The sequence below is a fragment of the Talpa occidentalis genome, unplaced genomic scaffold (genome assembly GCF_014898055.3).
Source record: "Talpa occidentalis isolate TD23 unplaced genomic scaffold, MPIMG_talOcc4v2.1 talOcc4.15, whole genome shotgun sequence".
NCBI classification, from domain to species: domain Eukaryota; kingdom Metazoa; phylum Chordata; class Mammalia; order Eulipotyphla; family Talpidae; genus Talpa; species Talpa occidentalis.
In genome coordinates this window covers 53,563,447-53,586,070 of record NW_023601543.1, presented here as the reverse complement: position 1 = coordinate 53,586,070, position 22,624 = coordinate 53,563,447, and the positions used below count along the sequence as shown (strand labels likewise).

At 41.5% G+C, this 22,624-nt stretch overlaps 1 protein-coding gene across 1 annotated transcript in view; it reads left to right on the top strand.

Moving 5' to 3' along the window:
• Window positions 1-3,080: 3,080 nt before the first annotated feature.
• Window positions 3,081-22,624, top strand: part of ITIH6 (inter-alpha-trypsin inhibitor heavy chain family member 6) — a 77,197-nt gene continuing 57,653 nt past the window's right edge. Inside the window, 3 exon segments of the mRNA XM_037511665.1 lie at window positions 3,081-3,336; window positions 5,321-5,487; window positions 9,059-9,175. Coding sequence (XP_037367562.1) covers window positions 3,081-3,336; window positions 5,321-5,487; window positions 9,059-9,175 — 540 coding nt within the window.

The following is a 22,624-nucleotide window of genomic DNA, read 5'->3' as shown; positions in this document are numbered from 1 at the left end:
TAAATAAGCAATTATATATATATATATATAAATCTGGGTTCAGGGGCAGGTCCACAGAGGAGATACATATATGAGAGTCATCTATGTATAAATGAAATAAGTCAAAAAATGGAAGACAAATATCAGGTGGTTTCATGACTCTGTGGACTACAAATAACAAAAGGTAAAATATACACAGGTAAAATACAGTAGGAATAAATCTTGAATTCAGTAACAGATTGTAGTGGTTACCAGATGTAACAGGAAGAGGAGATGGAGGAGGAAAACAATGGAATATGGGCATGGGTGGTTTGGTGGAGGGTAAGTGAAATGTGTGTACACCTGGAAAAGCAAAAATATAACCTCCCAAATGAAAATAAAAATTCCAAAAAAATTTTTAAAGATTGATTGATTGATTTATACAAGATCCGGGGTACAGACCAGAGGTGCAGAAGGGTGAGAGGATTCACCAGAGACAGAGCGGGGAACAGAACAGGCAGACTGACGAAATACACTGCTGAGGGGAGCAGCGGGCGAGACAGGAGAGGTCTGCTTGCCAAGTGGGTTGCTTGAGGCTGGTGGGGATCGAACTGGCACTGCAGAGGCTGCAGACAGTTTCACAGTGCTGCACTTAACTGCCTGCGCCACCAGCCACCAGGGAGGCCCTAAATTTTTTTTTAAATGGTATTTAAAGTTATGGGTCTAGAAGACCTTACCGAGAGAGTAACTATAAAAGAACAGAGGAAGCGAGGGGAAAGGAAATATCAAGAACACAGCCTCAGAGTTTTCCAAAGACTTAAAGTTTAGGAAGAGAAGGAACTCACAAAAGAAACAGAAAACATGGCCAGTGAGGACCATTTATTCAAATCCTCCCTACCTTTCGGGCCCAGTACCCAGGCCGCCTTCTCCAGAACGCTTTCCTAAAGACTTGGGAAAAAGTACTCTCTTCTTTGAACTGCTTTACATTTTATTACCTTCCTTATTGAGGAAAATGGGGGGTAAACAAGTCTGAGTTAGTATACCATTAGTCACTGAACTCTCTGAGGCCTCATTCCTAGTCAGGCCCAGATGGCTTTGCAGCAACTTATATCCCACTTTCACCATTTTTATCACCTGTACCATCCACCACAAAATTTACATAATATATTTTCTTTAAACAGATTTTTTTTTAAGTTTACCTAAGTTAAGTCGTAACAAAGCAACAATATTTGTGAACCCCTGAGAGTTCACTCTATTAGTTATGTATTTATCTGTTACAGTAAATACATGATAATGAAAATACAAATGTTCAATTGTGTCCCACCAAAAATTATTTTATGTGCTGAAATGTGGAATTCATTCAACATTTTGGGAAACAAAGTTCTAACACTCGGGCCGCCAAATGCCAACTATGTGGTCTCTCTCTTCCCAACTAACAAATAGAGATAATGATAAATACTTCACCTGGTTCTAGTCCCCTCTCCACTCCTCTCTTCTCTTGTTCCTGCTCTCACTCTGATCTTAGAGTACTCTTTTGCTCTTTCTCTCTTCTCATGCCCATCTTCCTCCTCCATCTTCTAAGTATGTCTCTGTCTATATCTTTTCACCTTTCTCTGTCTCTGTCTGCCCTTCCTTCTCTGCTCCATCAGGACCATCAACAATAACATCTACTGTGGTACATATACACAATGGAATATTACTCAGCAATCCAAAAAGATAAACACATGCAGTTTGCAGCAACATGGATGGAGCTAGAAGGGATCATGCTCAGAGAAATAAGTCAAAAAGAAAAAGAAAAATACTGGATGGTCTTACTCATAGCAGGAATTTAGAAAACCTAAATAAGGGACCAGGAAAAAGACTAATTAATACAAAGTAAAAATCAAAATTAACAAGCAACTATAAACCAGAGACACACTACCAGGGAGAGGGAGGGAGGAGAGGAAGGACTAGGGTCAAAATAAGGGGGGGTGCAATTGTATGGGGAATATAACCAAAATGAAAATGCATACATTGTGCAAAAATGAAAAATAATGTAAGAATTATATAAAATAAAATATTAAAAAAAAAGTTAAACATAGAGTTACCAATTGACCTAGAAGTTCTACTCCCAGTTATATACTCAAGAGAAATGAACATGTGTTCATGAAAGAGTTGCAAATTTATTGCAATTTTACTCACAGTAGTTAAAAACTGGAAAATCATTGAAAAGAAAATGGACAAACAGGGCATTGTAAAAGAAAAAAACAAATAACATCTACATTGCAAAGGTCTAACGGAAGCACCAGTCAGAGAAAGTCTAGGTGGGTATGTTTTCCCATTAGGGAAAGACAACTGGTCACAGAGGCATCACATAAGGCTTTGTTCAGTCTGACACAATACTAGTTTTTCTCAGATATGCAATCAGGGGCTAAGATATCTCTTTTTGGGTCTCAGTCTCTACCTGTGTAAAGTGGGAACAATGATTTCTACTTCATAAGATTACATTTAGCTGATATGAGTTAATGAATATCAAAACCCGCAAGACAGTAGATATTCAATAAATAGGAGTTTATTTCCCCATTTCCACTTTTCTCCTGCCAGCAGATGTCACTTATTTAAGAATTGGAACTTTGCAGAAAGGTTATATTCAAATGGGATTTTTCCTAACTTGAGTTCCATTATGCTGGCAGAAATGTTATGTCTTCCTTCAATGTTTCCTCCGAGTTTCCAAAAGAGTTTCATCAAGCATGGGAACTTTGGGCTTGTCTACTACATACTGATGAATTAATGCCACATAAATAAGTTTAGTCAAAGCATGAGGAAGGGGTGAATTATGTATAAATTAATAATAACTAAAACAAATCATTAACCCCTTATTGTTCTTTATATATTTAGATTTTCACCTACAGAATTTCTTTATGGGTAAGGTCTGTGATATAATTTCTCAGGCAGAATATTTTGGTGGGTGAATGAGGGCGAGAGACAGATTGATGAGTGGATGAGTGAATGACTAACTATGGGAAGGGACTTAGCTGACCTCGAAGTATGGGTTGGTCTGCTAGGTCCAGAATGTGAGTGAACACAACTAGCTCATCTAACAGCTACTTTACCCTTCATGAGACCCCACTGTCCTCCCTTTGATGCTCAAGGACCAGGAATCAGAGAAGTCCCACATCTCTACCAGCCTAGAAGCAGACACAGAGGTGACATTTTCACTGTCCTGTGAGGAACTGCTCTCATGACACCAGGGGCAGTAGCAGCTGGTGGTGAGCCTTTGGCCAGGCCAATTGGTGACAAGACTGAGTATAGAGGTCACAGTATCAGAAAAGACAAGCATTTGTTATATTCACATACCATCTCTAAGGACAAACCACCGGGGCACAAACATCCACACTTGTGTGTGGGCAGCACTACTATACAACCATCAGACTGGCCTTCCTTGAACGGGAACCTGCCCCTTTTACCTGGGATTGCCCCCTCGTATCATTTCTGCCCGGTGTTCACTGCCAAGATAACTCTCCACCTAAACTATGAGAAGAGGGAGAGTTTGGAATTGAAATATCTGTGTTACAAACTTGGTGTGATTTTGAAAGTTGTGTGAAACCAGCAAGTCACAAAACTTCCCATAGTACATGATTACCCTCATGAAAAAATAAATGTTGGGGAAGAGGTCATTGGGTGGGCTTCATTATTTATATATTAACAATGCTGAGGGTTGCAGAAGCCACATTGACCAAATCTTGCTTTCCCCTGGAATCACCACTGATAACGGAAGGGCATTGGGAACACAGTGGGAAGTACAGGCTGACCTTAAGGATACCATCTCAGAACCTATAGACCAGAGAGGTGTTGCTTCAGATTCATCTAGAGTTCTTGGAAGGCCATATGGCTATGTGAGAAGCACCGTTCGAGCTGTTAAAAATTAGATTCCCGGGCCCTATCCTTCTGGAATCTGGTTCAGTAAGTTGGGGAAGGACTCAAGAATCTGTTTCAATCAATTTGCTGGTGAACTTTATTTTGGAGGTCCTGCCTAATTTGATCTTGCTGCCCCAGACAGTGTGGTGCACATAGGGGAGACAGACAGACAGACACAGACCTGGACTCACATCCTAGTTTTGGCCTTCTCCTGCTTTGGGACACAGGTAAATCACTCAATTTCTCAGCTTAACTTTTCCCATCTGTACAATAGAGAAATGCCATCTACAGCCCAGAACCATTGTGAGAATGTAAGAACATTCCTCTCCGAAAATCACTGGTGTGGAAGAAGACTTGATAATTATAATATTTGATAATTATCATTAGCATCATAGAGCACTTACTAAGATCCAAGTATAGTTCTAAACAGTTTACATAATTTGGGTCTCATTTAATCCCCAACGAAATAGGAGCTCTTATCCTTTCTGTGCTACAGATGAGGAGACTGAAGATTATAGAGCATGAATAACTTGTCCAGGGGCCAAGCAGCATCGGAGTGCTCAGAGGCTGAACTCTTAAGCCCTAAGTTATAAATGGCATCTCCCTTCCCTTTTCTCCTTAAAGGTTAAAACACAGTAGAGCCAATCCTGTGGGGATAAGAACAAAGACCTCTGAAAGGAAGGAAGCCAAGGCAATTTATTTAAGCGGTACCTGAGAGAGTAAGGAGGCTCAGTTTGCTCCGAAGCTTCCTGGCAGCAGTAGCAGGAAGTGAGGGGTAGAATACCCAAGATTTTATTTTCTGGGGGGAAAAAGAAGACACGTAGACATTCTAAATAGACATTTGTCTTGGACTGGAATTCCAGAGGAGTTCATCTTGTGAATAGCTCAGCAAATATCCAGGAGCAGAAGCTCATCTGTGATTTCATGATATGCTAAAAGGCTTATCCACACATGTGTTTCTGAGGATCAGAAGACAGCAGGAAAACACATGAAATTCCATCCCAGAAGAGTACTTTTAGGCTGCAATTTTGTACGGCAGCACGGGGCATAAGAGCAGACCTTGGCCTGTCTCTGTCTTTCTCCACAACACATACCATAGTTCCCTTGGGAGGAAACCTGAGCTTCTGTTCTAGCTGGGTCATGACACTCCTCCAGAGACGGCCCCAAGATATATGGCAAGTGATCCTGAGTGAGATTATGGATAAGGGTCAGACTGTCAGAGCATGGGAACTGATGGGAGAGCTGGGTCTGTCAGCTCTCTGCTAGAAGAGGCAGAGCAGGAGGAACTGGTTGGAGGGTTTAGAGAGGAGTGCGGCATTTGGGCAGATAAGGTTTGCAGTAGGTGGCATAGAGGGGTTACTTCTCATCTTCCCCATATATTGCTCCTTTTTATATCCCTTTGCCTTCTTTCTGCCTGGTGAGTCCTCTATGCCACTTACCCACTTTCTCAATCCATACAGGTGAGGCAGATATATATCCCCATCCACTCAGATGGAGAAGGGAGGGACCTGTGTACAAATCACCTTCTATCTAACACTGAAAGACCAGTTTGCCTTCTCCAGCTCAGGCATCATGGCTAACTTCATGTTCCAGTATGATGCAGTCATGGAGGGCATCATTGGAGATGTGCAGGTGAGGGGACAGGGGGATTGAAACAAGCATGGACTCGAGTCAGACCAAGCTGGACAATAACCTGGCCTCCACGAGCTGCTCATTTGATTCTCTTTCAGAATCAGTAAGAACTAAAACACTGACAGGATGATGTGTAGTGAGATGTGACTTCACACCTTGGGGGGCATATGTGCTCCCCCAAAGGACTAGAGACCTGGACCTCTATAAATTGAATTAAGCTCAAAATTAATCCATTCCCAACCAAAAAAAAAAAATCACAGTCTGCTCTTAATGAGGCCTTTTGGAAAGTGAACCACCATTGGCTAATAATTGATCTCTCACACTGTGGGTTTTCACACTACCTGCAGCTCTGATACTCTCATATTTGCTTTTTTCTAAGTTAAAATATCTTTTTTGTCTCACTTGGGCCATCTACCTGAACAGGGACCCCCTTAAATTCTGAGTTCATACACTCATGATGAACTTGCAGAAATCCTACACTCTACCAGAAGTGTAGAGTACTGGTTCAAGAGCCTTGTTCGATAACAATGATGGCAGGGAAGTATGAGCTGGTAGATCCCACGCTGGGTTTTCTTTCATACCTTAGACATACACAAACCACCTCCAGATGCATCACACCACACCACACCACACCATACCACACCACACGTCTTTCTTTAAAAACACCTGAAATTGCCACTCACCTGGGAATGTCTTCTCCCTCCTTTCTCCCTTAAAGACCTTGAAAAAACAACATTCCATCATAACTCCATCCCCTCACAATTGCTCTCTCTGCTCTGGTTACACTTCTCCCCATGGACTTTTTATTCATTCACTCATATGTAGCCACATCTCCACCGAGCAGAGCTACTTTAGCTCACTTCCATTTTCACTGACTGGACACTCACAAATGAGTTGAACACAACCATTAATCTCCCTCAGGAATGTTCTAATCTGAAGGCACCATGTATAGAGAGCAACAACAGTCATAAATTGTTCAAAGTGCTGTATACAAATGTGTAATGGGAGATACCAGTGGAGAGGGCTTCAAGAAAGCTGTCCTAAAGGAGTTGACCATTAAATTGTGATGGGAAAAATGAATAGGCTGCACTTCCACCTGGACCAATAGGGTGGAAGGAAAGGCATGCAGAGAAAGGGAAAACAGCATGTGCAGAGACCCAGAGGTACAGCACAGCCTTTTGTGCAGGGGAAATAATAGCAATTCACCCTCTCAGAGTAGAAGCTTAAGGTACCACACCAGCAGGTGGCAGCAGGAGACAACTTGATGTTCTGTCATATGGGTGTGCTTATTGTGTTTTGCTGCTAGTTCATTCTTGACCTTTTCCACCATCACCTGGAGTAGAAGTAGATATAAAACACATGGAATTAAATAGCAAACAGTACGACTGATGCTCCCATCCACTATATGCCCTGACTCCTGCATGCCCCCACTCCAAGTATCCCTCAAATCACCTCTATTACTACTGGACTATGCACATTTTTTTTTTTTTTTGGTAACATTGGTTTGCAATACTGTTTATGATGTAAGGGAATATGTTCACACCGCCTCAGTTGTATGTTACCACACCACACCCACCACCAAGGCACCCACAGTCCTTTACCATAGACCATCAGGTCCCCTCATGCCTCACTTATTTTTGCCTGCCATGACCTGAAAAACATTGGAAAAAACTGCTTACAGTTAGGGGAGAAATTGGAGCCCAAAAAGAGATTGAATCAGATGGTCCATAGAGGTAGAGGAAAGAAGAAATAAGAGAAGTCCACTACTTCACAGTCCCATGGCAAATATTCTTGAAGAAAGCAGACGTGATATTAGATTGCGAAATATATCAGGAAAGTCCACTCCCATGAGAATCAAAATACATGCATTGAGATTGGAAACCAACTAGTCATTGTAGCCTTTAGTGAAAGAAGAGTCAGTATGTGCTGGAGGCTAGAGTTGATATGTGGTGTATAGAGGAGTGAAGTGAAGATGAGTAGATCATTTCATGTGCCAGGTTCATGACCAAGGGGAATTTCAGTGAAGAGAAAGTTGATTTGAATGTGGGTGAGATTGGGATCAATGGGAGTAATTCAGTGAGTGAAAAAGACACAACGTTTTTTTATATTGTAAAGAAGATCTGGCAAGGTGTGTGAGATGGCTTGGAGAGACAGAAATGACTGGTGGAGGAAAGCCAGAGGCTGGGAGTGAAAGAGATCCAAGGCAGGAATATTTTGTCATAAATATCAGAAGAGATGCATTAGTAGAGGAATATGAACCCTGTGTCAGGGTGAGAGCATTCAAAGGACAAGGCCAGGTGCCTATAGTTTTCTTCATTAGGAGGAAGGGAAGACATTTGCAGAGTAGTGTGGCATGACAGAGAAGTGTGGTGTGCTGGGGAATTCACTCATGTGATGTGGCCACCCTCACCACGCTGATGGCAGCTGAGGGGAGTTTGAGAGGTTGATGACCTGTTATCTGGATCATACATCTGATTTACAGGATGTGAGGTGTGTCTGGGAGCAGGCTGGGTAGGCATGTGATTTTACCAGAAGTTCTCACCTATTCACGTAGGGGAGGAACTGCCTTTGGCTTGGGAATGTGCAGGCTGGGTGACTGCACATGCAAAGTGAACGGCTGCACATGCCAGGTGAACTGCTGCAAAGTGCCATGAGAGGGTGGAGACAAAGCCTGCACAGGCACTTGTAAATGAACTCAAGGTTGGAGTGAAGGGAAGGGCAAGATGTCCCATCTCCTCTTCCTCTTCCCCCGCCTCCAGTGAGGAGATAGAGTGGCCAGTCTTGTGATCAGAGTGCCTGAACAGCAGAGAGGAGAATAAGCTTGTGATCCCAGGGCAGAGCCTGCTTCAGGCTTCTGGGCAGCACAGACCCTCAGCAAGTCCAAACTTCCCTAGACTGAGCTGACACTGGTCCTGGGAGCCCTCCCAGATGCCCCCTCCCCTTCCCTCAGCTGTCCCAGCCCCAGGCTCTGCAGAGGGAGAGATGGGGTGGGGGAAGGGGGCCAGCAGCCAATCACATCCCTGATAGCTCAAGGCATCTGCACCTGGCTTAACCAATCCCCTCTGAACAAGCAGTCTCTGCTCCCTCCCCCTAGCCCTGCTCTGCCCAGCAACAAGAGAAAGTAGGATTAAGGAGAGGGAGGCGCTGCAAACTCTCAGCCCCTGGCAGCAATGGAGCTGGGCCCCAGACTCACTGTACGGAGGGAGGTTAAAACAATACTCAGAGTTCCTGGAGGCCAGGCAAAATGTCCCTAGGGGCCGCCAAGACTGTGCAAGCCCAGCTCTCACAGACAGGAATTCACATATTACAGAGATCCTGATCCTGGAACCTTGGGCCCGAAGACAGTCTCATTCACTCCTCAGCTCTGGGGCAGGTTCCGGGGCTGACAGTCTGAATAACAGAAGCACAGTTCTGTTGAAGATGGACATTGAACAAACAATCACACAAATGCCTGTTTAACCAGAAACAGTGATAAGGCCCTGGAAGGAAAAGAACAGGGTGTGCAGAAGAATAAGGGGGACCTGGTTAAGACTGGTTTGCACAGTTCTTGGTTTCACTTCTTTTGGTCCAGATTTACAACAGCCGTTTTATTCATCACTTTGCCCCCAGAGGCCTCCCACCTGTAGAGAAACGTGTGGTGTTCATTACTGACCCGAGTGGCTCCGAGTTTGGTACCAAGTTCAGTGAAGCAGGTAGCAAAGACCCTGAGGACCTCCTGTAATTAGAAGGCTCAGAAAGCAGAGAGTACTGGAGCTGTGGTTTCCTGGGACCAGTGACCATACTATCCTATCACCCTGGGATCTTGTAGGCCTGGGCCTACCTTACAAGAGCCATGTAGATCTGTAGCCACGGAGTCCTGGGAACATCGAAACAATAGACTGTGGGGCCTGGAACTACTGAGACCCTCCACTGCGAAAGTCCAGGTTTCTTAAAAGAGTCCAGAACCACAGAAGCTTCAACTACAATATTCTGGTCACATAAAACCTGAGCCAAGAAAAAAAATTAAGGCCTTAAGCATGTGAGACCATGAATCTTCCTGACCCCACAGATTTGCTACTGTTTTATTTCAAGGTCTGGAAAATACAGTGTACTGGCCGTGCAGTTCTTAGAAACCATAAAGTCCTGGGTCCACCCAGACAGAAATCTCGTAGTCCTTCTCCCAGAGCATCCTTGAGACAGAACACTGGCACTCTAGAACAAAGAGGCTTGGACTTTAGGTCTTGAATTTATGATGTTATGGAAGCCACATTTTGAACCATAGTACTTAGGGGCTCTAGAATATAAGGTTCAAATATGCTGGCATAGCCTTTGTACCTTTGAAACATTGAGCCACAGAGGTCTTGTGAGCTAGAGCTAACTGGCCTGTCTTTTACCACAATGTAATCAACCTGTGGGGAGGGTAATATTAAAAACCACCACGCTCTAGTCTCCTGTGCAGGGGAAGGGATATACCCATCTCCAACCCTTTCTAGCCCTCCTGCCCCATGTAAGGTGGGGGGAAAACTAAGAAGCACCCTATTCCAGGGGCATAGATGTGCTAAAACCTGAGACCTGCTCGTAGAGCTATTAAATGCTGACCCACACACACTTTACCACCACGTCAACTCAGTTCCTGTTTAACAGGAGGTTACAGCTGTTAAGAACTGCAAGCTTAGACTCTATTTAAGGTGGAATCTCTAGGAAAACCCAAGACAACAGAGGAACCAAAAACAAGAACCCTCGAAGAAGTTTTATCCTCTGATACTTACAATTAGAGCAACCAGCAAACACAGCTTAACTCTTAGCCAGAGAAATATAAAATCTCACACCAGAAGCCTATTTATCTCAGTTCTTTTTACCGGGCATTTGATGTTTGGCTTTCAATAAAAACATACAAGGGAATGCTTAAAGGGGAAAAAAAAAACACAGTCTTAAGGGACAAATCAAGCATGAAACTAAACTGATGTGGAATATTTTTTGGAATTATCAGTCTGGGGGGATGTGTTGGGGTGGCAGCAAAGGGTCGAGGCAGTTGCAATGGAGGATTACTGGGACTTTGGTGGTGGGTGTGTTGAAGTAGCATGCATTTGCAGAGGTGTAAACCTATACCCCTGAGACATATAGTGAGATGTAAATCTACATCACTTCAATAAATCCAACTTAACAAAAGTAAATAAATAAATGAAAATAGCAATGACTAATATAGGAAGGCTTCCAATGGAAAATGTGGACACCATTCAAGAATAAATGGGTAATGTTAGCAGAGATGTATATCCTGGGGAAATCAAAAGGAAATGCTAGAGATGAAGATACTCGAACAGAAGTGAGGAATGCATTTGCTGGGCCCATTAGGAGACTGAACATGGCCAAAGGAAGAATCATTGAGCTTGAAGATCTGTCAACAGAGACTTTCCAAACTGAAAAAGAAATAGAAAGGTAATGAAAAGCATCAACAGAACTGTAGGGCAGCTATAGAATGTGTGAAATGGAAATGCCACAAGGAGAAGAAAGAGAGAAATTAACAGAAGAAATATTTAAAGGACTAATGGATACAAATTTGCCAGAATAAATGACAGGTCCAGGAAGTTCAGCGAACCCTGAACAGGACAAACATCAGAAAACATTCAAATCAAAACAAAACAAAACAAAACAAAGCAAACAAAAACCCCAGATGGAGACATGTCCCATTAAAACTGCAGAAACTCAAAGAAAAAGAGAAAATCCTGTAAAAAGCCCATGGAAAAATAACACCTTGCTTATAGAGGATAAGAATTACATCAGGCTTCTCTTAAGAAATCATGCAAGTGTGGTGAAAGAAACATTTAAAGTATTGAAGGGAAATAAATAACACCCGTGTGGAATTCTGTGTACTGCAAAATTGTCCTTCCAATGTAAAAGAGAAATAAAGACCTTCACGGCCAAATCAAACAAACAAAAATTAGGGCATTGTCACCAATAAACTTGTCTTGCATAAAGCATTCACAGAAATTCTTCAGAAAGAAGAAAAATGTAATCCCTCAGATACATGGACCTTTGAAAAGAAAGGAAGCATGTTAGAGAAGTAATAAATGAAGATAAAACATTTTGTTTTGTAATTAGTTGATCTAATAGTTAACAGGTTGTTTGAAATAATAATAGCCATAGAATATTGAGCTACTGTGGCTTATTAATAAGTGGAATCAAGGACAGCAATGCTGTAAGGGGCAGGAGGTAGGAATTGGGAATACTCTGTTACTGGGTACTTTTAATGTGCATGAAGCTGAATGGTGTTATTCCAAAGTAGACTTTGATTAGTTCTAAAACCATATTGCAACTTTAGGACAACCAGTGCGAAATTTCTTTTTAACATGATGGATATACTAAGAGACAAGATAAAGTGGGGTCGTATAAAACATTCATTTGAAACCAGAGAAGGCAGACAAAGTACAGAGACAAAAATAAAAAGAGCAAGGGCTGCATTAGAAAAGAGTTTTTTATATGGCAAATGTGAATCAATACATCTTTGATATTTTTTATTAGGGAAAAATGCATTCATGCCCATATACATATGGGTGTGTGTGTGTGTGTGTATGTTATTTATATAAATGTAGGTATACATATACATATATATGTGGTATCATTTATAATATGCAAATATATAATACACAACCAATCTTTTTCTCCTAAAACTTGTGAAACGGAAGATTGAAATGGAGTTTGCTACGTCAAGGACCCTAAAATGGAGTCAGGAGTCCATTAAAAGAGGAATCGCTTTGTTTTAAAATTTTATTTCTTTATTGTATTCTTTTTATTGTGTTAACAATGGTTTACAACATGGCATATAATTTGGGGGTATAGGTTCACACTTCTTGAGATGTACATTACAACACCATGTCCACCACCAAAGCACTCATGATCTATCACTACAGCCCGTTGGGGACCCTCCCCACTCTGTTCTCCTCCACCCGAACTCCACATCTGATAGCTTCATTTCTAAAGTCGGATTTCTAGTGTGTGTTTTGGTTTAGTTTTCCTAATCCTGTTTTGAATCTCTGTATTCCACACATGAGTGAAATTGTGCAGTATTTATCTATCTACTTATGACTTATTTCACTTAGCATAAACACCCCTTCCCAGTTCCATCCATGTTATGGCAAATGACCAGATTACATCTTTTTTTAATAGCTCAGCTGTATTCTATTGTGTATGTATGTGCCACGTCTTCTTAATCTGTCATTGAGCACTTAGGTTGTTTCCATGCATGGCTATCGTAAATAGTGCTGCAATGGACACAGGAGTGCATATATCCCTTCGAATTGGTGTTCTGCATCTTTGGGTAGACACCTAGGAGTGAGATCGCTGTAAGTAGAGGTATGGCCCATAAGGTAGAACTATTTTTAAAAATTAGAAAATTCCATGCTCTTTTCCAGAGGGACTGGACTAATCTGATTTCCCACCAGCAGTGTACAAATGTCCCCTTTACTCCACACACTTGCCATAACTTGTTGTTTCTGGTCTTTTTGATATGGGAAAATCTCACAGGAGTGAGATGGCATCTCATCTTGGTTCTGATTTACATTTCCCTTATGATACCTAGTGATGGGAATTTTTTCACATGCCCGTTGGCTATCTGTATGTCTTTGGGAAGGCTCCATTTAGCTCTTCTGCCCATTTTAAAATTGATTTGGTTTCCTTATGTTGGGCTGTATGTTTCTTTGTAGATCTTGGATAATAGCCCCTTGATGGATGTGTGATGTGCAAATATTTTCTTTCACTGAGTAGGCTGTCCTTACATATTTATGACAGTTTCTTTCACTGTGCAGAAGCTTTTTAGTTTGGTGTAGCCCCATTTACTTTTGTTTCCCTAACCATTGGAGCAGCGCCCAATGGTGTCACTGAAGCTTGGACTGTTTTGTCTGTTTTCTTCTAAGTATCATTTGGTTTCGGGTATTATAATTTTGAGTGATTTTTTTTTTCCTTTGAACCTTCACATTTTTTTAAATTTCATTTTCTTCCTTTCCTTTCCTTGCTTTTTTTTTTTTTTGAAATTCGTCCTTTTTTAAAATTTTTTACATCATTTTTCATTTTTTGTACAAAACTTGATTTCTCCCCTCAGCTGTAATCCCCATAAATCTCCCCAAACCACCACAGTCCCTTGTGCTCTTCCCTCCCCTGTTTTCACCCTCTTGTTCCCCCTCCCCTGCCATATGTCTCAGAGCTATAATTTGCCTGCTAGTTTTGTCTCTTTTTCCCCCGCTGTCCCTTTGTTCAGTTTCCTTATATTCCCCCTATAAGTGAAACCATGCGATCTTTTTTCTTTTTCCTTCTGATTTACCTCACTGAGCATAATCCCTTCCAGCACCATCCATGTTGCTGCAAATGACATGGACTTATCTTTTTTGATCGCTGAGTAGTATTCCATTGTGTATATACACCACATCTTCTTGATCCAGTCATCGGTTTGGGGGCATTTAGGTTGTATCCATATCTTAGCTATTATAAATAGTGCAGCAGTGAACTGTCACCATAGTCCCTTTGTTACAGGGCAACCCTGATATGAAATGGGTTGCCTGACTGTGAGTCCTCACCCATGCGCTTAAAAGGGACTTATAATAAGACTCAATTGCAGACACACACAGAAAGGTTAATAAAGGGTTTATTTACAAAAGAAGGGGAAATGAAGAAATGAGTAACTCAGGGAGAAAGAGAGGGAGATAAATTTGTGAATGCATCCTACCAGTTCTGCTGAAGTGGAGTCCCAATAGCACGCTGAGAAACGGCGAAAAACCAAGAGAGAGAGAGAGAGAGAGAGAGAGAGAGAGAGAGAGAGAGAGAGAGAGAGAGAGAGAGAGAGAGAGCGCCCCAAGGCCCACATGTCAGGTTATATACCAAACCTGGTTGCTTAACTCCACCCTCAGTTCCCAGCAATCCTTCCTTTGGTGATGATGACGTTAAGGGATTTGTAGTTCTTGGTGTCTTAGATCTCTTTGGTCTGGAGTGGGGGTGGAGTCCATAAAACCTGTGTTTGTGGAGTTTGTTCAGGGCATCCTTTCACTCCAACATCTTGTGCTCTTCCCTCCCCTCTTTGCACCCCTTTGTTCCCACTCCTCTGCTGTATGTCTCAGAGCTATAATTTGCCTGCTAGTTTTGTCTCTTTTTCCTCTGTCTCTTTGTTTAGTTTCCCTATATTCCTCCTATAAGTGAAACCATGCCATCTTTTTCTTTTCCTTCTGATTTATTTCACTGAGCATAATCCCTTCCAGCTCCATCCATGTTGCTGCAAATGATATGGGCTTATCTATTTTGATTGCTGAGTAGTATTCCATTGTGTATATCTACCACATCGTCTTGATCCAGTCATCTCTTTTTGGGCATTTGGGTTTTTTCCATATCTTAGCTATTGTAAATAGTGCTGCAGTAAACACAGGAGTACCAGTTTCCTTTTGAGTTAATGTGTTTGGCCCTTTCCCTAGGAGTGGAATTGCTGGGTCATGTGGTATCTTCATTTTGAGTAATTTCAGGGTCCTCCACAGAGCTTTCCATAGTGGTTGGACCAGTTTGCACTCCCACCAGCAGTGTAAGAGGGTTCCTTTTTCTCCACTTCCTCGCCAGCATTTGTTGTTGCCAGTTTTTTATTTAATTTTAATAATTTTGTTTTTTAATATATTTTTACACCAGTCTTCATTTTTTTTTTTTACAATGTATGCTTTCTCATCTCAGTTATACTCCCTGTGAAATTCCCAGCACCAGTACACCAGTGTACCATCACCATAGTCCCTTGTGCTCTCCCCACCCGTTTTGATCCTACTCCCTTCTCCCCCGCTGCAGAATGTCTCTGGTTTATAGTTGCTTGTTGATTTTGATTTTCACTTTATTATAATAACTTTTTTTTCCTGATCCCTTATTTGGATCCTCTACATTCCTCCTATAAGTGAAACTATCTGGTATTTTTCTTTTTCTTTCTGGCTTATTTCACTGAGCATGATCCCTTCCAGCTCTATCCATTTTGCTGTGAATTGTTGCCAGTTTTTATAATATTGACCTTTCTCACTGGTGTAAGGTGGTATCTCATTGTGGTTTTGATTTGCATTTTCCTGCTTGTAAGGGATAGGGAGCATTTTCACGTGCCTGTTGGCCATCTGCAGTTCCTCTTTGGAGCAGTGTCTTTTTAGCTCTTCTGCCCATTTTTAAACTGAATTGTTGGCTTTATTGTTGTTGAGTTGTGTGAGCTCTTTGTAGATCTTCAAAATCAGTCCCTTATCCATTTTGTGGAGGGCAAATATTTTCTCCCAATATGTGGAGTATCTCCTCGTCCTGATTATTGTCCCTTTTGCAGTACAGAAGCTTTTTAGTTTGATGTAGTCCCAGCTGTTTATCTTTTCCGTCATTTTATTTGCTTCTGGATAGGAGTCCTCAAAGATGTTTCTGAGGTGTATGTTGTGGAGTGTTTTGACTGTTTTTTCCTACATATGCTATGTATTCAGGCCTTAGATACAAGTCTTTTATTATCCATTTTCAGTTGGTTTGTGTGTATGGTGTGAGGTAGTAGTCTAGTTTCATTCTTTTGCATGTAGTGGTCCAGTATTCCCAGCACCAATACTGAAGAGACTATCCTTGTTCCACTGTTTATTCTTTGCTCCTTTATCATAACTTAGTTGGCAATATATATGTGGCTTTATTTCTGGGTTTTCAATTCAATTTCTTTGGCCTGTGTGTCTGTTTTTGTTTCAGTGCCATGCTGTTTTAAGTATTGTGGCTTTGTAGTATAGTTTGAAGTCTGGGAATGTAATACCTCCATTATCCCTCTTTTTAGTCAGAACAGCTATGGCTATTCAAGGTTTTTTTTTTGTGTGTCTGTGATTCCATTTGAATTTCAGCAATATTTGTTCTATTTCTTTGATGAATGCCATTGACATTATTTTTTAAAGAAGGGTTTTTGTTTTTGTTTTTGTTTTCTAAAGGTTTATTTATTTATGCATACAAGAACTGGGGCACAGGACAGAGGTTTGGGGCAGGGGGTGAGAGGATTCACCAGAGACAGAGTGGGGAACAGAACAGACAGATTGACTGAAATACACTGCTGAGGGGAGCAGCGGGCGAGTCAGGTGAGGTCTGCTGTGCCATGTAGGTATCTCCCTGGCCGGCCGGGGGCTCGAACTCGTGCTGCAGTGGCTGCGGATTGCTTCATAGGTTGCGTCTTAACCCCTTGCGCCACCAGGGAGGCCCGCCATGGACATTTTTATTGGAATCGCGTTGTATCTGTAAATTGTTTTCGGTAGGGCAGCTATTTTGATAATGTTAAATCTTCCAATCCATGAGCAAGGGATGTCTTTCCATTTCTTTGTGTCTTCTTCTAGGTCTTTCACTTCCTTTGTTAGGTTAATACCCAGGTATTTAATTTTACTTTGGTACAACTGTAAATGGGATGGATTTCTTAGTTTCTTCTTCTTCACACTGATTGTTTGAACATAGGAAGGCTACTGATTCTTACATGTTGATTTTGTAACCTGCTACTTTACCAAGCTGGTTTATTATTTCAATTAGTTTTCCTGTTGTGTTTTTAGGGTTCTTTCTATATTTTATCATATCATCTGCAAATAGTGGTAGCTTTACTTCTTTCCCCATTTGGATTTCTTTCTCTTGTATGTCTTTCTCTTGCCCACTTGCTCTACCTAGGACTTCCAGTATTATATTGAAAAGCAGTGGTGAGGGTGGGCATCCTTGTCTTGTTCCAGATCTTAAAGGGAAAGGCTTTCAGTTTTTCATCATTTAGAACAATGTTGGCTGTGGGCTTGCCATATGTGACTTTTGTTACATTATGGTGTGTTCCTTCTATCACAAGAATTTCAAGGGCCTTCATCATAGTGGATGTTGGACTTTGTCAAAGGCTTTCTCAGCATCTATTGATATGAACATATGGTTCTTATTTTTCTATTTGTTGATGTGTTGAGTTATTGATACATTAATTGATTTTCTGATGTTGAACCATCCCATGTCCCTGGAATAAATCCCATTTGGTCATGGTGTGTTATCCATTTGAGGGATTGTTGGATTCGGTTTATTTTGAGTGAATTTTTGCATATGGCATGAGATAGCAGTCTAGTTCTCCTCTTTTGCATACAACTGTATGGTTTTCCTAACACCCTTTTGCAGAAGAGACTTTCCTTTCTCCTTTTTATACGTGTGGCTCCTTTGTTGTAGGTTGGTTATCCATATAAGTGTGGATTTATTTCTGGGTTCCCAATGCTATTCCATTCTGTCTATTTTTATTCCAATACCATACTGTTTTTATTACTGTGTCTCTGCACTATAGTTTGATGTCTGGCAATGTGAGAACAGATTTCTTTTTTGTCAAGATTGCTTTGGCTAAACAGGGTCTTTTGTAGTGTCACATACATTTCATTAATGTTTGCTATATTTCTTTGAATAATGCCATTGAAAGTGTGATGTGGATTGCATTGAATCATATTGCTTTGGGTAAGAAGGCCATTTTAACAATGTTGATTCTTCCAATCTACAATCATGGAATATGTTTCCATTTTCTTGCATCATATTCTATTTCTTTTAGCAATGTCTCATAGGTCTCATTGAAAAGGCCACCTCCTTAGTTAGGTTTGGTCCTGCGTGTTTAGTACATTTTGATGCTACTTTATTATTTTTTTAAAAGATTTATTTATTTATTTATACAAGCACTGGGTAAAGTCAGAGGCGCGGGAGGGTGAGAGAATGCACCAGAGCCAGAGCGGAGAGTATAACAGGCAGAGTTACGAAGCACACTGCTGAGGGGAGCAGCGGGCGGCAGGAGAGGTCTGCACGCCATGTGGGACCCTCGCCAGCAGCCGGGGATCGAACCCATGCTGCAGAAGCTGTGGGGAGTTTCGCAACCCAGCGCTCAACTGCTGCACCACCGGGGAGCCCCTTTGATGCTACTTTAAATGGGTTTGTGGTATTGATTTCTCAGCCTTCTAGTTCATTGTTTGCACAGGGGCATGCAGCAGCCTTTTGTAGGTTGATTTTGTAACCTTCCCTTTTCTATATTGATTTATTGTTTCTTACAGATTTTAACTGTAGTCTTTTTTTTTTTAAGATTTATTTTTATTTATACAAGAGCTGGGGTACAGGCCAGAGTCGCGGGAGGGTGAGAGGATTCACCACAGACAGAGCGGTGAGCAGACCCGCAGATAGACCAAAGGCACTGCTGAGGGGAGCAGCGGGCAAGGCAGGAGAGGCCTGCCTCGCCATGTGGGATTCTCCCTGGCCGGCCAGGATCAAACTGGCGCTGCGGAGGCTGCAGACATCTTCACAGTGCAGCACTCAACCCACTGCGCCACCGGGGAGGCCCCTTTAACTGGAGTCTTTAGTGTTTTCTATATATGTTCTCATGTCATCAGCATATAGTGATAGTTTTACATTTCCATTTCCAATTTGGATTCATCTTATATCTTTCTCTTGCCTAATTGCTCTAGCTCAGAGTTCACATACTCTGTTGAACAGTAGTGATGAGAGTGGACATACTAGTCGTGTACCTGATATTACAGGAAAAGGGTTCAGTTTCAGGGGGCCTCCCTGGTGGCCAAGGGGTTAAGTCTCAGCACTACCATGGCTGTGTCCTGAGTTCGATCCCTGGCTAGGGAGCTAATCCACCTATGTTCAGCCGACCTCTCCTGTCTTGTCCGCTGCTCCCCTTAGCAGTGTGTTTCAGTAGATCTGCCTATTCTGTTCCCCCACTCTGTCTCTGGTGAATCCTCTCACTGCCTGCACCTCTGGCCTACTCCCCAGTTCTTCAATATATAAATAAATAAATATTTTTTAAAAAAGAGAAAAGAGTTCAGTTTCTCACTAGAGAGTATGATGCTAGCTGTGGGTTTGGCATCCACAGCCTTTATTATGTTGAGGTATGTGCCTTCCATCTCCATGTTACTAAGAGATTTCTATCATAAATGATGCTGCATCTTGTCAAATACCTTCTCTGCATCGATTATATGATCCTGTGATTTTTGTCTTTCCTTGGTTGATATGCTGAATTTCATTGATTTATTTATATATTTGAATCATCCTTTCATCCCTGTAATGAATCCCACTTGGCTGTCATGTATGCCACTTTTACTGTATTGCTGATTTCAGTTTGCTAAGATTTTGTTGAGGATTTTGCAGATCTTTCTTTATCAAGGGTATTTGTTTGTAGTGTTAGAGAGAGAGAGAGAGAGAGAGAGAGAGAGAGAGAGAGAGAGAGAGAAATTTCCTGTCTGCTGTTGGCCTTATAAAATATGTCTGGGGGCCTCCCCTGGTGGTGCAGCGGTTGAACGCTGGGCTGCGAAGCTGCCCTCAGACTCTGCAGTGCCGGTTCGATCCCTGGCCACCAGCGAGGGTCCCACATGGCACGCAGACCTCTCCTGCTGCGCCTGCTGCTCCCCTCGGCAGTGTATTTCCTCAGTCTGCCTGTCCTGTTCCCTGCTCTGGCTCTGGTGGTGAATGCTCTCCCCCTCCCACACTTCTGACTGTACCCAGTGCTTGTATAAATAAATAAATAATAAATAATAAATAAATAAATATTTAAAAAAATAAATAAAATATGTCTGGGAGCATTCCCTCTTTCTCAATGTTTTGGAAGAGTTTGAGGAGGATAGGCAGTAATTCCTTAATGGAAGTTTGATAGAACTCACTAGTATAACTATCAGGTCTTGGGCATTTGTTTTCTGGGAGAATTTTGATTAGTGTTTCATTTTCCTTGCTTGTTATTGGTCCGCTCAAGTTTTCTATTTCTTCCTGATTCAATGTTGAAAGGCTATATGCTTCTAAGAATTTGTCCATTTTCCAGATTTTCAAGTCAGTTGGCATGAAGTTGTTCATAGTAGTCTCTCACGATGATCATTGTTTCTCAGAAAGTCATAACCTCTGCTCTTTCATTCCTGATCCTATTTATTAGAGTTTCCTGTCCTTTTTTTTTTCTTTTCATAGTGAGTCTAACTACAGTTTTGTCTGTGTTTCCCCCAAAGAAACAGCTTTAAGTTTCATTGATATCTTCAACATTTTTTTTGCTTTCTTTTTATTCTTTCCATTCTAATATTTATTCTTTCCTGTTTATAGCGCCTTCTTATTTCATTTGTTCGTCTTTTCCTAGTTCCTTAAGGTATAAGGTCAGATTATTTATTCAAGCTCGTTCGTGTTTCCTGCTATTGGTGTGTGGTGCTATGTACTTTCATATCAGTATGCTTTTGCTGTCTCCCATAGTTTCTGGCAGTTTATGTTTTCATCTTCATTTGTCCCAAACTATTATTAAATTTCTTCCTTGATTTTCTCATTAACCGAATTGTCATTTATAGTGATTTATTCAGCATCCACACAGTAGAGGTTTTTCTGAGATTTAGTGGCTTATTTCTAGTTTGACACCACTGGTCAGAGAAGATGCTTGGTATGGTTTCAATCACCATGACTTCCCTGACACTCATTTAGTGACCCAACATGCAGTCTTTCTTAGAGGACCCTCCTTGTGCACTTGAGGAGAACAAGTATTTATGTGTTTTTTTTTTTCCGGGGGGTGGGGAGGAGAGTGTTAGTGTCCTATATGTGTAGCAGGCCCAGCTTCTCTTAATCCTCACTTAATGTTCTTGTTTTCTTCTTGGTTTTTGTCTGGTTGATCCATTGATGTAATTGGAAACACATTACTACTATTGTGTTGCAGCTAATATCTGCTTTTGAAGTTTGTTAATAGTTGTACATATTTTGGTGCTCGTTCATTCACTGGATATATGTAGAAGTGTGTTGTGTTTTACTAATCTATTGATCCCTTGACCATGATATAATGTCTAACCCTGTCTCTTGTTAACTTTTTTAAACTGGAAGTTTATTTTATCTGATGTGAGTATGGCTGTCCCATTTGCTTGTAGGCTTGTTTTCCCACCATTTACTTTGATCCTATGTTTCTCTTTGGAACTTGGATGGGTCTCCTGGAGGAAACAGAAACTTGATTTTTGTTCTCAGATCCAACCAGCCACGCTGTGCCTTTTGACTGGCAAGTTCAGTTCATTTATATTTATATTGATGATTGATATGTGGGGATTTGCTACTGCCATTTTGTCTTTTGTTTTCCTATTCTATCACTTTAGTTTCTGATTTAATATTTTTGTGGATTTTCTTTGCTTTGATGTAGATAGCAGTGTTCCTTACAACATTTCTTGCAGAGAAATCTAACAGTGTTAGAAGACTCCTTCAGATTTTTTTTTTTTTTTGGTCTGTGATGGCTTTAATTTCTCCCCCATGGCTAAGGAGAGTCTCGTTGGATATAAGTTTGTTGGCTAGGAGTTTTAGCCATAAGTATTTTGATCCCACTAGTCCATTCTCTCCTTGCCACTAGAATTTCTTCTGAGAAGTCTGATATTCATCTGATGGGAGTGTGCTTTTAAGTCACGGGCTATTCCCCCCAGGTGCCTTCAAAATTCTTTCTTTGTCTTGAGTTCTCATTAGTTTCACTACTATGTGTCTTCATGCATGTCTTGTTGCATTTAGGTAACCAAGTGTTCTTGTGGGTGCATGTCGACCCACACACAGCTGTTGGAGGCCAGTGACCCCCATGTACCTATGCCCACACAGCCTTGAACTGTGAGGAAAGCCAGGAAGGCAGAGGGAGGGCTTAGTAGCCAAAGGTGAAGATGCACAAGCAGGGGAAGAGACCAGCAGCATACAGAGACCCGGTGACCTCCAAGGCTAGTGATTGCCAGCCCATCCACAACATCACAGTGACAATGTGACAAAGAGACAATGATGGTCACTACATAATGATCAAGGGGACAGTACACCAGGAAGTTACAACAATAATCAATATCTATGCACCCAGGACAGAGCTCCAAAATACATTACACAATTTTCTTGAAGCCTAAAACAGACATTGGAGAAAATACATATGTGGTTGGTGACTTCAACACTCCACTCTTATCAATGGACAGATCAACAAGATAAAAAAAAAATAAACAAAGACACAATAGCCCTAAACAAGGACCTAGAACACATGGGCCTAACAGACATCTATAGGACACTGCACCCAAAAAACACTGAATACACATTCTTCTCAAGTGCACATAGAGGGCCTCCCTGGTGGTGCAAGGGGTTAAGATGCAACCTATGAAGCAATCCGCAACCACTGCAGCATGAGCTTGATCCCTGGCCATGGAGCTACCCACAT